Consider the following 14,531-nt stretch of genomic DNA (forward strand, 5'->3'; position numbering starts at 1 on the left):
TGTGGGAGGAAACTGGAGCAATGCAGGAAATCCACACAGACATGGGGAGAACGTGCAGACTCCACACAGTGACCCAAGCGGGAATCGAACCTGGGACCCTGACACTGTGAAGCAACAGTGCTACACACTGTGCTGCCGTGCCGCCCTCCAGTCCCACCCGAAGCCGGCCAACCTTTTGCTGGTCCATCAGATTTACCATCCTGCCCTTGCCGATTCCTGCCAGCCCGGGGTGGGGAGGGGGAGAGAACCAGAGAATCCTGGCCTTGGTGATAGATGTGGTAACTCCATGCTCTGTTGCAACATCTGTTAAATTTGTTATTGCCCAATTCTATTTTCTTTCTGTTGTCAATATGTAAAGCTGTATCCTGCCTCTTCTCAGTGATAAGAGTATTGGGAAGAGCGGTTCCATTTGATTGAGGCCAGAGAGCAAGCACAGCTCCAACCATTCTAACCGACAGGGAGAAGAGTCAGCCGCAGCTGTATGAACGTATTATTAGCCGGGTCCCCCTCTGTTCTGGATTTGAAACACATGATCCAAGTTAACGTCAACTATTGCCACTCCCCGATAAAACCAACAGTTAAAATTTAGATCCAGCAATCAGTGGCTGTTAAGTGGAATGTTATTACTGCATGTACTGGGCACTTAAATTACAATAGTTTGTAGGAAGAAAAACTTCAAATGATTTGTTTCAGCATTGTGTTGACATGCTTCATCTGTGATACTCTCGGTTTCAATTGCAATGCTAAATTTTCCCTTAGTATCCAAATATATGGAGGTTAGGTGGGGTTACGGGTTAATGAGGATAGGGCGGGGGAGTGGGCCTTGGTAAAGTGTTCTTTTGGAGGGTCGGTGCCAACATGATGGGCCGAATGGCTTCCTTCTGCATTGTAGGGATTCTATGGACTCTAATCTGGGGATCTACCCCAGATCTGGGGATCTACCCCAGAATACTGCAGGCTAGAGAGGAAATTGCTGAGGCCTTGACAGAAATCTTTGGATCCTCACTGTCTTCAGGTGATGTCCCGGAGGACTGGAGAATAGCCAATGTTGTTCCTCTGTTTAGGAAGGGTAGCAAGGATAATCCAGGGGACTACAGGCCGGTGAGCCTTACGTCAGTGGTAGGGAAATTACTGGAGAGAATTCTTCGAGACAGGATCTACTCCCATTTGGAAGCAAATGGACGTATTAGTGAGCGGCAGCATGGTTTTGTGAAGGGGAGGTCGTGTCTCACTAACTTGATAGAGTTTTTCGAGGAGGTCACAAAGATGATTGATGCAGGTAGGGCAGTGGATGTTGTCTATATGGACTTCAGTAAGGCCTTTGACAAGGTCCCTCATGGTAGTCTAGTACAAAAGGTGAAGTCACACGGGATCAGGGGTGAGCTGGCAAGGTGGATACAGAACTGGCTAGGTCATAGAAGGCAGAGAGTAGCAATGGAAGGATGCCTTTCTAATTGGAGGGCTGTGACTAGTGGTGTTCCACAGGGATCAGTGCTGGGACCTTTGCTGTTTGTAGTATATATGAATGATTTGGAGGAAAATGTAACTGGTCTGATTAGTAAGTTTGCAGACGACACAAAGGTTGGTGGAATTGCGGATAGCGATGAGGACTGTCAGAGGATACAGCAGGATTTAGATTGTTTGGAGACTTGGGCGGAGAAATGGCAGATGGAGTTTAATCCGGACAAATGTGAGGTAATGCATTTTGGAAGGTCTAATGCAGGTAGGGAATATACAGTGAATGGTAGAACCCTCAAGAGTATTGAAAGTCAGAGAGATCTAGGTGAACAGGTCCACAGGTCACTGAAAGGAGCAATACAGGTGGAGAAGGTAGTCAAGAAGGCATAGGGCATGCTTGCCTTCATTGGCCGGGGCATTGAGTATAAGAATTGGCAAGTCATGTTGCAGCTGTATAGAACCATAGTTAGGCCACACTTGGAGAATAATGTTCAATTCTGGTCGCCACACTACCAGAAGGATGTGGAGGCTTTAGAGAGGGTGCAGAAGAGATTTACCAGAATGTTGCCTGGTATGGAGGGCATTAGCTATGAGGAGAGGTTGAATAAACTCGGTTTGTTCTCACTGGAACGAAGGAGGTTGAGGGGCGACCTGATAGAGGTCTACAAAATTATGAGGGGCATAGACAGAGTGGATAGTCAGAGGCTTTTCCCCAGGGTAGAGGGGTCAATTACTAGGGGGCATAGGTTTAAGGTGCGAGGGGCAAGGTTTAGAGTAGATGTACGAGGCAAGTTTTTTACACAGAGGGTAGTGGGTGCCTGGAACTCGCTACCGGAGGAGGTGGTTGACAAATACATGAATAGGATGGGAATAGAGGGATACGGACCCAGGAAGTGTAGAAGATTTTAGTTTAGTCGGGGTGCATGGTCGGCACTGGCTTGGAGGGTCGAAGGGCCTGTTCCTGTGCTGTACTGTTCTTTGTTCTAATGGCCACCACAAATAACAGATGTATAACCATCAGTCCTTCACCCTAATTGTAGTACAACTTAAAATATGCTCGGCAGACACAATTTAGCTTTTGATATAATCTGAACAAATCCTTTTACCTTTGCACTGTACTGAGTGTCACTAATGCTGTGAGCCATACTTGCATTACTAGACATCTGGTGGTGGGGAAATGTGCTATATAAATAAATACGTGTTTTCTTTTATCTTATTGCTGTGTTCAGATTTCTTAATGTTTTTCTAAAGTACTACAATGGTAGCCACAAGTTGAGAGGTATTTTCCTGGTACTACTTCCCGGTCTAAAGACAGTCATCAGTGGTTTCATTTTATTGTGTTGTTTGTTTCAGCCCTTAATACAACACGATGTGAAAAGCTACAAAGGGAGAAGGTGGAGCTGGAGAGGAGGTTTGAGATTGAGGTGCAGAGGCTCCATCTGCAACAGCAAGAGGAGATTAAGGTCCTTGAAGAAAAGCTGAAGGCCCATTATGCTGCAGAAAAAGAGCGTCTCATACAGGAACATAGCGAACACCTCCAGAAAATTCAATCTCAACACAAGGAACAGGTCTGTGTCAATGATTTATTTTCTAAACTATTTAATTTAAAGAATAATAGAACTGAAAATCCACAGCCCGTGACATTATGAGAAATGTACAATACTGTAAGGGTTAATGTTATGTCCAAATCAACCACTAGAGAGATAGATGCAGAACTATATAAAGCATCAATGCTAAGCCTTCTGGGAGATTGTTCCGGGGAAGGCTAGGAGAAAGACTGTAGGAAAGCTAGTGTGAGTGAGAGCAGATCATAGTTATTGTATAAGTGTAGAGATTAGTGGTAGATGAGTGTAGATTGTTAATTTATTGTCAATTGTTTATTATATAGAAATAAGAGGTCGAATCAATTAAGTAGTGTAAATAAACCTGTAGCTTTGTTTAATGCAAAAACTAGTTGTGGTCTTTGTAAACACTACACTGACCATCCTAAGATCTGAACCACAAAGCACACCACACAGTCTTTCCCGTGCACTCCCACCTAAACTATGATAGGATGCAGCTGAAGAACCACCAGGGACAGTGAGACAGTGGCATAGTGATAATGTCACTGGGCTAGTAATCTCGGATCCCAAGCTATTACTCTGGGGACAAGGGTTCAAATCCTACCTCAGCAACTGATGGAATTTAAATTCAGTTAATTCATCCGGGATATAAAGCGAGTCTCGGTAATGGTGATCATGAAACTATCATCAATTGTAAAAACCCCATCTGGTTCACTGATGTCCCTCACAGAAGGAAATCTATCATCCTTACCAGTCTGTCCGACAACAATGTGGTTGACAACTAACTGCCTTCTGAGATGGCCGAGCGAGGCACTCGAGGGCAATTAGTGATGAGTAACCAATCCATCAAAGGATTTTACAAATATTAGGCCAGGAGAAATTCTAAGTGTCCACTTTTCGCGGGGCTTTGTTGCTTGATCTTCCACCCACCCCAAAGAGGAGACATGACCAATGGAGGGAACAACTTCAAGGCTGGGCTATCTTTCTCCTCGATCTGCTGGGACAGTGGTGGGCCAGCCTGCCAGAACTGAGCCAGTCTGGGGGACCAGCACTGGAACAGGAATCTCATTTCCTTTTGTTACATTTCAGCACAAGGACAAACCAATCTTTTTTCTAGAAGGAACTCGATAACCAATTTTGTGACTCTCTCACCACCCTACACACCATTAAAATAGATAGCATTCTCAGATCGCCCCCTCTGGCAGATGTTGGTTCCCATCCAGTCCCTTAGTAGCCCCGCATCCGGGGCCTCCGAGTATCTCCTGCCCACCTGGAGTATCTCCTCAACTAACCTATCCCTCTCAGCCCGTTCCGCCTTTTCTCTGTGGGCCCGTATCGAGATTAATTCCCCTCTGAACTCTGCCTTCAGAGCTTCCCAGACCGTCGCTGCAGAGACCTTCCCCGTATCATTTGTTTCCAGGTAGTTCTGGATGGGCTTTGTTCACCTGCCCACAGACCGCTTCATCTGCTAACAACCCCACATCCAGCCTCCATAGCAGGCGTTGTCCTCTCTCCAAACTAACCCGTAGATACACCCAATGTGGGGCATGATCCAACACTGCAATTGCCGAGTACTCAGTATCCGCCAACCCCGGTATTAGAGCCCTGCTCAGAACATAAAAGTCGATCCGAGAATATACCTTGTGGACATGGGAGAAAAAATAAAACTCCTTCGCCCTTGGCCGTGCAAACCTCCTTGAGTCTACTCTTTCCCCCCCCCTCATCTGTTCCATAAACCCCTTCAATTCCTTTGCCGCGGCTGGCACCCTCCCAGTCCTGGATTTTGACCGGTCCAATTCCGGATCAATGACTGTGTTAAAATCTCCCCCCATGATCAAGTTATGTGACTCTAAGTCTGGGATCTTACCTGACACACGCCTCATGAATTCCACATCGTCCCAATTCGGAGCATATACGTTCACGAGTACCACTCGCACCCCTTCCAGCTTCCCACTCACCATTATGTATCTGTCCCTCGTGTCTGACATGATTCTCCCTGCCTCGTATGCCATCCATTTATTAATCAAAACCGCTACCACTCCTGATCTTTGAGTCCAGCCCTGAGTGGAATACTTGGCCAACCCACCCCTTCCTCAATCTAGTCTGGTCTGTAACCTTTAGGTGTGTCTCTTGTAACATTGCCACATCCGTCTTCCGCCCCCTCAGATGCACGAACACGCGAGCCCTCTTGACCGGCCCATTCAGCCCTCTAACGTTCCATGTAATCAGCCTGGTCGGGGGACGACTCCCTTCTCTCTTGCACCCCCCCCCCCCCTCCCCCTGCTGACTAGCCATCATCCTTTTTAAGCCAGCCTCCAGCTCGTGACCCCAACCTCCCATTTGTCCCCTGGTAATAGTTCCTCCCCTATCAGCAAAGCAGCTCCCCCCCCACCCTCCCTCCCGCCTGGTAACAGCACCTGAAACCCAACCCCCCATATCAAGCTCAAGCTTATCACCTGCTTGCCACCCATTGTGCTTCCGTGAGTCAGCTGACCTAGCTGACCTGATAGCTCCCACCCATGGCACCAAACAGATTGTCTCCCCATTGTTCGCTCACCTCTACTCCCACTTGGACATACATATTCAAAGCATCACATTCCCCAGTAAACAAATAGCAGGAAAAACATCCACAGAAAAAACAACCACAGAACCCCCCCCCCCCCCCCGCCCCCTCCTCAGCTCCACCCAGCTCCCAGTAAGATAAAGTTAACTTTAGCCACTGAAACAGCCCCTTATTGCACATAACAGTACCTATTCAAACTGGCACAAAAGTGATTGTCAACAAATCGCCATTGCGACTTCCGGGTGTGGCGATGACCAGCTGAGTCACACATTTCGGCAGCTCCCGGTGAAACGGACTTTTGGGCTCTTGATAGGAGCCCCAACGGCAATTTTGACGGCTAAAAACACTGTGCGGTAAACCAGAAGGGAATCCCCCCTGGATACGGATGAAAAAAGGAGGAGAAAGTGGCCGGATTGCAGTGGATCCTTTTGAACAGCGGCAAGGAAGGCAAGCAAAAACCAAGATGGCGTCGGAAGGTGGCAGTTTAACATGGGGCCCTGAACAACAAGAGTTCTTGAAATGCTGTGTGGAAGAGCTCAAAAAGGAAATGAAGAAAGAGCTGTTGGCCCCGATACTACAGGCGATCGAAGGGCTAAAGGAGGAACAAAAGACCCAGGAGCGGGAGCTTCGGGTCGTGAAGGCAAAGGCAGCCGAGAATGAGGACGACATGCAGGGCCTGGTGGTGAAGACGGAGACGCATGAGGCACATCAGAAACGATGTGTGGAAAGGTTGGAGGCACTGGAGAACAACGTAAGGAGGAACAACCTGAGGATTCTTGGTCTTCCTGAAGGTGCGGAGGGAGCGGACGTCAGGGCATATGTGAGCACGATGCTGCACTCGTTAATGGGAGCGGAGGCCCCGGCGGGTCCGTTGGAGGTGGAGGGAGCATACCGAGTGATGGCGCGAGGACCGAGAGCAGGAGAAATTCCCAGAGCCATAGTGGTGAGATTCCTCCGTTTTAAGGATAGAGAAATGGTCCTTAGATGGGCAAAGAAAACTCGGAGCAGTAAATGGGAGAACGCGGTGATCCGCGTTTATCAAGACTGGAGTGCGGAGGTGGCGAGAAGGAGGGCGAGCTTTAATCGGGCCAAGGCGGTGCTTCATAAAAAGAAGATAAAATTTGGAATGCTGCAACCGGCAAGACTGTGGGTCACATATCGAGGGAGGCACCACTACTTTGAGACGGCGGATGAAGCGTGGACCTTTATTGTGGAAGAAAAACTGGAATGAGCGGGTTATTAAAAAGAACGTTTGAACAAAGTGGTGGGGCGAATGTGGGGGGCGAAGAGGGGGGTTAAAAAGGGGGGAAAGAGGAGTTTTATGTACTAATCCTGCGATGTGGTAACTTTTCTCTCTTCCACAGGTGGTGATGGGGGGAGGAGGGGAGGTGGAGGAGATGGGGCGTTGGCCATTGGGGGCGGGGCCAAGGGAGAAGCATGGGCTTGGTTCCCGCGCTATGATAATCATGGCGGGAATAGAGAAGCAGGAAGGAGGGGGCGTCGCACAGTGCGAGCCGAGGTCGGCCAGAGTTTGCTGACTTCTGGGAGCAACATGGGGGGAGTAATTACGCTAGCGGGGGATCTAGCGGGGGGGGGGGGGGGGTGGGAGGGGGGAATTACTGGGTTGCTGCTGCTGGGGAGAGGGGGGAGCTGGTATGGGAGGGGATGGGCGGGGGGGCACCGCCTGGGGGAGATACAGCTGCGTGGGAACCGGGTGAGGAGCTGGAAAAAGGGGATGGCTAATCGACAAGGGTGGGGGTAGGAAGCCCCCCAACCTGGCTGATCACGTGGAACGTGAGAGGGCTGAACGGGCCGATAAAGAGGGCACGGGTACTCGCACACCTTAAGAAACTTAAGGCAGATGTGGTTATGTTACAGGAAACGCACTTGAAACTGATAGACCAGGTTAGGCTACGCAAAGGATGGGTGGGGCAGGTGTTCCATTCGGGGCTAGATGCGAAAAACAGGGGGGTGGCTATATTAGTGGGGAAGCGGGTAATGTTCGAGGCAAAGACTATAGTGGCGGATAACGGGGGCAGATACGTGATGGTGAGTGGCAAACTACAGGGGGAGACGGTGGGTTTGGTAAACGTATATGCCCCGAACTGGGATGATGCCAATTTTATGAGGCGGATGCTAGGACGCATTCCGGACCTAGAGATGGGAAAGCTGATAATGGGGGGAGATTTTAATACGGTGTTGGAACCAGGGCTGGATAGGTCGAAGTCCAGGACTGGAAGGAGGCCGGCAGCAGCCAAGGTACTTAAAGATTTTATGGAGCAGATGGGAGGTGTAGACCCGTGGAGATTTAGCAGACCTAGGAGTAAGGAGTTCTCGTTTTTCTCCTATGTCCATAAAGTCTACTCGCGAATAGACTTTTTTGTGCTGGAAAGGGCGTTGATCCCGAAGGTGAGGGGAACGGCGTATACGGCTATAGCCATTTTGGATCACGCTCCACACTGGGTAGACTTGGAGATAGGGGAGGAAACAGGAGGGCGCCCACCCTGGAGAATGGACATGGGACTAATGGCAGATGAGGGGGTGTGTCTAAGGGTGAGGGGGTGCATTGAAAAGTACTTGGAACTCAATGATAATGGGGAGGTCCAGGTGGGAGTGGTCTGGGAGGCGCTGAAGGCGGTGGTTAGAGGGGAGCTGATATCAATAAGGGCACATAAAGGGAAGCAGGAGAGTAAGGAACGGGAGCGGTTGCTGCAAGAACTTTTGAGGGTGGACAGACAATATGCGGAAGCACCGGAGGAGGGACTGTACAGGGAAAGGCAAAGGCTACATGTAGAATTTGACTTGCTGACTACGGGCACTGCAGAGGCACAATGGAGGAAGGCACAGGGTGTACAGTACGAATATGGGGAGAAGGCGAGCAGGTTGCTGGCACACCAATTGAGGAAAAGGGGAGCAGCGAGGGAAATAGGGGGAGTGAGGGATGAGGAAGGAGAGATGGAGCGGGGAGCGGAGAGAGTGAATGGAGTGTTCAAGACATTTTATAAAAAATTATATGAAGCTCAACCCCCGGATGGGAGGGAGAGAATGATGGGCTTCTTGGATCGGCTGGAATTTCCCAAGGTGGAAGAGCAGGAAAGGGTAGGACTGGGAGCACAGATCGAGGTAGAAGAAGTGGTGAAAGGAATTAGGAGCATGCAGGCGGGAAAGGCCCCGGGACCGGATGGATTCCCAGTCGAATTCTATAGAAAATATGTGGACTTGCTCGCCCCGGTATTGACGAGGACCTTTAATGAGGCAAAGGAAAGGGGACAACTGCCCCCGACTATGTCTAAAGCAACGATATCGCTTCTCTTAAAGAAGGAAAAGGACCCGCTACAATGCGGGTCCTATAGACCTATTTCCCTCCTAAATGTAGATGCCAAGATCCTGGCCAAAGTAATGGCAATGAGAATAGAGGAATGTGTCCTGGGGGTGGTCCACGAGGACCAAACTGGGTTTGTGAAGGGGAGACAGCTGAACACGAATATACGGAGGTTGTTAGGGGTAATGATGATGGCCCCACCAGAGGGGGAAACGGAGATAGTAGTGGCGATGGATGCCGAGAAAGCATTTGATAGAGTGGAGTGGGATTATTTGTGGGAGGTGTTGAGGAGATTTGGTTTTGGAGAGGGGTATGTTAGATGGGTGCAGCTGTTGTATAGGGCCCCGATGGCGAGCGTGGTCACGAATGGACGGGGATCTGCATAGTTTCGGCTCCTTAGAGGGACAAGGCAGGGATGCCCTCTGTCCCCATTATTGTTTGCACTGGCGATTGAGCCCCTGGCGATAGCGTTGAGGGGTTCCAAGAAGTGGAGGGGAGTACTTAGAGGAGAAGAACACCGGGTATCTTTGTATGCGGACGATTTGCTACTATACGTGGCAGACCCGGCGGAGGGGATGCCAGAAATAATGTAGATACTTGGGGAGTTTGGGGATTTTTCAGGGTATAAATTGAACATGGGGAAAAGTGAGTTGTTTGTGGTGCATCCAGGGGAGCAGAGTAGAGAAATAGAGGACCTACCGTTGAGGAAGGTAACAAGGGACTTTCGTTACCTGGGGTTCCAGATAGCCAAGAATTGGGGCACATTGCATAGGTTAAATTTAACGCGGTTGGTGGAACAAATGGAGGAGGATTTCAAGAGATGGGATATGGTATCCCTGTCACTGGCAGGGAGGGTGCAGGCGGTTAAGATGGTGGTCCTCCCGAGATTCCTCTTTGTGTTTCAGTGCCTCCCGGTGGTGATCACGAAGGCTTTTTAAAAAAGGATTGAAAAGAGCATCATGGGTTTTGTGTGGGCCGGGAAGACCCCGAGAGTGAGGACTGGAGCCTTGGGGGGTCCCCGATAAGAAACAACCATAGGTTTGCCCCGGGGGGAATGGATGGGGGATATGGAATGTGGCAAAGAGCAGGAATAACGCAACTGAAAGATCTGTTTGTGGATGGGAAGTTCGCGAGTCTGGGAGCGCTGACCGAGAAATATGGGTTGCCCCAAGGGAATGCATTCAGGTATATGCAACTGAGGGCTTTTGCGAGGCAACAGGTGAGGGAATTCCCGCAGCTCCCGACACAAGAGGTGCAGGACAGAGTGATCTCAAAGACATGGGTGGGGGATGGTAAGGTGTCAGATATATATAGGGAAATGAGGGACGAAGGGGAGACTATGGTAGATGAACTAAAAGGGAAATGGGAAGAAGAGCTGGGGGAGGAGATCGAGGAGGGGATGTGGGCAGATGCCCTAAGCAGGGTAAACTCGTCGTCCTCGTGTGCCAGGCTAAGCCTGATTCAGTTTAAGGTATTACACAGGGCGCATATGACTGGAGCACGGCTCAGTAAATTTTTTTGGGTGGAGGATAGGTGTGCGAGATGCTCGAGAAGCCCAGCGAATCATACCCATATGTTTTGGTCATGCCCGGCACTACAGGGGTTTTGGATGGGGGTGACAAAGGTGCTTTCAAAAGTAGTGGGGGTCCGGGTCGAACCAAGCTGGGGGTTGGCTATATTTGGGGTTGCACAAGAGCCGGGAGTGCAGGAGGCGAGAGAGGCCGATGTTTTGGCCTTTGCGTCCCTAGTAGCCCGGCGCAGGATATTGTTAATGTGGAAAGAAGCCAAGCCCCCGGGGGTGGAGACCTGGATAAATTACATGGCAGGGTTTATAAAGCTAGAGCGGATTAAGTTTGTTCTAAGGGGGTCGGCTCAAGGGTTCACCAGGCGGTGGCAACCGTTCGTCGAATACCTCGCAGAAATATAGATGGAATGGAAAAAAGAAGGCAGCAGCAGCAGCCCAGGATCGGCGGGGGGGGGGGGGGGGTGGGGTGGGGGGGGCGGGGGAGGGAGGGGGGGAGGGGGGGGGGGGGAGGAGGAGGAACCAGAAGGACTCTCAGGGTTGTAAATATATACTGTATAATATGTATAGGTCGTTGTGACAGATAATTATATATTGGACTGTTAAATTATATTTTTGGAGAGTGTTACTTGTGATAAGGCAGTTGCCAATTAGGGTTAGTTTTCATTTTTGTTATTTATTATTTATTCATTTTTTGTTTATAAAATAGGTCATTGTTATTTGTGTTGTTATAATATTGTGTAAAGGATGCACAATGTACTGTGTTGGTTGACCAAAAATGTTCAATAAAATATATTTTTTTTAAACCGCCATTGCAATACTCTCCCCAAGGATTCAGTGTCTTTAGTTCACATCCAGTCTTTTTTCCCTGATGAAAGTCAATGCATTCCTCATATGTGACCCACAGACGCGCTGGGTACAACATCCCGAACTTCACCCCCTTCGTAAAGAGGGCAGATTGTGCCCAATTAAACCTGGCTCGTCTCTTGGCCAAATCCGCACCCAGGTCTTGATAAATGCGCAACTTGCAATTCTCCCACCTGCTGCTCCTTTCTTTCTTGACCCACCGCAGAACGTGTTCCTTGTCCAGGCACAGGTGCAAACGTATGGAGTCATGGTGTCCTTAGAGGTAGTAATAAACAAAGCGGTTTACCACACTATGGGTGAGATTTTCCTCCCCCTGTGCGGCATGTTCTGCAGTGGCGGAGAGCGTCTCGCCAGTGGCCAGCGGTGGGATCTTCTGGTCCCGCCATTGTACATGGGGTTTCCCGTTGAACACACCTCTTGCCGGCATGAAACCCGCCATCAGCGGGGCCATAAGATCCCGCCAGCGTGACCGGCCAGAAAATCCCTCTCTTCCTTTTCACTGCTAAAATGTTGAGTTAATTGTCCTTTTCCTTATACCTGTCAAGTATTTTCTGTACAATTACTATGAAGCGCTTGAGCAAGGATCCAAGGGGATAATAGGCACATGCCACAGTATTAACACTAATTTACCAGCCTCAATGAGGACAGCAACTGTAAGAAACTAGTGCATTGAATGCTGTTCATTTAAGGGTGGGATTAAAGCACAGTGTTGGTAGCTGAGGAAAGACAAAGTGGGGGGTGTGGGGGGGGGGGGGGGCGGAAGGGGGGGTACTGCTGACGGGTAAGGAGCAGTTGGAGACTGGAGATGGAGATCAGATGGCAGTTGCCGCCGAGGGGCAGATCAAGCGAGGTGCGGAACACGGGCTAGGAGCTGGCCGAGGAAAGGTCATGGTTGACCGACAGGGGAGGGGAGCAAAAGTCCCCCTGACCAGACTGGTTACATGGAATGTTCATGGACTGAACGGGCTGGTTAAGAGAGCTCGTATGTTCACACACCTGAGACAGTTAAAAGCGGACGTGGCTATGTTACAGGAGACACACTTGAAGCTAGGAGATCAAATTAGATTAAAGAAGGGATGGGTCAGGCAAGTGTTTCACTCAGGACTGGACTTTAAAACAAGGGGGGGTGGCTATCCTGATTAATAAAAGGGTAAGAAGTCTAACAACACCAGGTTAAAGCCCAACAGATTTGTTTCAAACACTAGCTTTCAGAGCACTGCTCCTTCCTCAGGTGAATGAAGAGGTATGTTCCAGAAACATATATATAGACAGATTCAAAGATGCACGACAATGCTTAGGATGCGAGCATTTGCAGTTAATTAAGTGTTTACACATCCAAGTTATAGCTAAGTTCCGCACACGAGTGCGGCCTCAACCGGGACTTGGGATTCATGTTGCATTACATTCACCCCCTGGCCTGGGCTTGCGAAATCCTACCAACTGTCCTGGCTTGAGACAATTCAGACCTCTTTAACCTGGGGTTACCCCTATCTCTGGATATGTAAAGACTTAATTAACATTGTCGTGCATCTTTGAATTTGTCTATATAAATGTTACTGGAACAGACCTCTTCATTCACCTGAGGAAGGAGCAGTGCTCTGAAAGCTAGTGTTTGAAACAAACCTGTTGGACTTTAACCTGGTGTAAGACTTCTTACTGTGCTCACCCCAGTCCAATGCCGGCATCTCCACATCATAATAAAAGGGTGACATTCGAGCTGGGGAGGATAGAGGTAGACCTGGGAGGCAGATTTATTATGGTTAGTGGGAAGCTAGAGGGAATGGCAGTGGTGCTGGTGAATATATATGCCCCAAACCGGGATGATGTCGCGCTTATCAGGAAGGTGCTGGGGAAGATCCCAGACCTTGACTCACACCGGCTGATCATGGCTGGTGACTTTAATACGGTCCTGGACCCGAGGTTGGACCGGTCGAGTGCTAGGTCGGGAAGCTATCAGCAATAGCAAAGGAACTGCGGGGGTTCATGGAGCGCATGGGAGGGGTGGATCCGTGGAGACTTGAGAGACCAAGGAACAGGGAATATTCATTCTGCTCCCATGTACATAAGGCGTACTCCAGGTTAGATTTCTTTGTGCTAGATAAAACACTGCTGGCAGGAGTTGAGGACACTGAGTACTCAGCAATTGTGGTCTCAGATCTGGATAGACCTACGGGCAGACACGGGAATGTCCCAGCGCCCACAGTGGAGACTAGATACAGGGCTGTTAGCAGATGAGGAGATCTGTGAGCGAGTGAGAGAGGCCATTCGGGGGTACATAAAGATCAATGACACGGGAGAGACTGCAGCTGAAGTGGTCTGGGAGGCACTGAAAGCGGTCATTAGAGGATTCAAGCCCACAGGGAAAAAACTGAGCAGTCGGAGCTGGACAGGTTGGTAGGAGAAATCTTACAGGTGGACAGGAGATACTCGGAGTCTCCAAATGAGGAGCTCCTGAAAGAGCGTCAGAGGCTTCAAATGGAGTTTGGGCTCCTTGCCACAGGAAAGGCGGAGGGTCAGCTGAGGAGGGTAAAAGGGGCAATATATGAACATGGGGAGAAAGCTAGCAGGATGCTGGCAGATCAGCTGAGGAAACAAGAGGCGGCGAGAGAAATAGGGAAAATAAAGAATTTGCGAGGGAAGACGGTGACGGACCCGGGGGCGGTGAATGAAGTGTTCTGGGAATTTTATAGCCAGCTATATGAGTCGGAACCCCGAATGGGGAGGAGGGCATGAATCAATTCCTGGGGAGGCTAGAGTTCCCAAAGGTAAATGAGGAGCTGGTGGAGGCCCTGGGGGGCCTGATTGGGCTTGGGGAGGTGATAGATGGACTGGGGGCAATGCAATCGGGTAAAGCCCCAGGACCTGATGGGTTCCCAGTGGAATTTTATAAGAAGTTCTCTGGGTTACTGGGGCCGCTCCTGGTTAAGGCTTTCAACGAGTCCAAGGAGCAGGGTGTATTCCCCTCAACGTTATCACAGGCATCAATTTCTCTCATCCTGAAGCGGGACAAGGATCCGGAGAGCTGTGGATCGTACAGGCCAATCTCCCTCTTGAATGTAGTTGCCAAATTATCGGCAAAGATCCTGGCCACTTGAATAGAGGATTGTGTCCCGGAGATAATTGGGGAAGATCAGACGGGATTTGTAAAGGGCAGGCACCTGACATCCAACATTAGACGGCTTATTAATGTAATTATGATGCCAGCGGAGGGGTGCGAGGCCGAGGTGGTAGTTACCA

At 49.7% G+C, this 14,531-nt stretch overlaps 1 protein-coding gene across 3 annotated transcripts in view; it reads left to right on the plus strand.

The window, feature by feature from the left end:
- LOC140391911 (microtubule-associated tumor suppressor candidate 2-like) overlaps positions 1 to 14,531 on the plus strand; it is a 766,862-nt gene that overhangs the window by 711,704 nt on the left and 40,627 nt on the right. For all 3 annotated transcript variants that reach the window (XM_072476954.1, XM_072476953.1, XM_072476955.1), the window contains one exon: positions 2,812 to 3,026. In XM_072476954.1, the coding sequence (XP_072333055.1) occupies positions 2,812 to 3,026 (215 nt within the window). The remainder of the gene's footprint in view (positions 1 to 2,811; positions 3,027 to 14,531) is intronic.

The sequence above is a fragment of the Scyliorhinus torazame genome, chromosome 15, assembly GCF_047496885.1.
Source record: "Scyliorhinus torazame isolate Kashiwa2021f chromosome 15, sScyTor2.1, whole genome shotgun sequence".
NCBI classification, from domain to species: domain Eukaryota; kingdom Metazoa; phylum Chordata; class Chondrichthyes; order Carcharhiniformes; family Scyliorhinidae; genus Scyliorhinus; species Scyliorhinus torazame.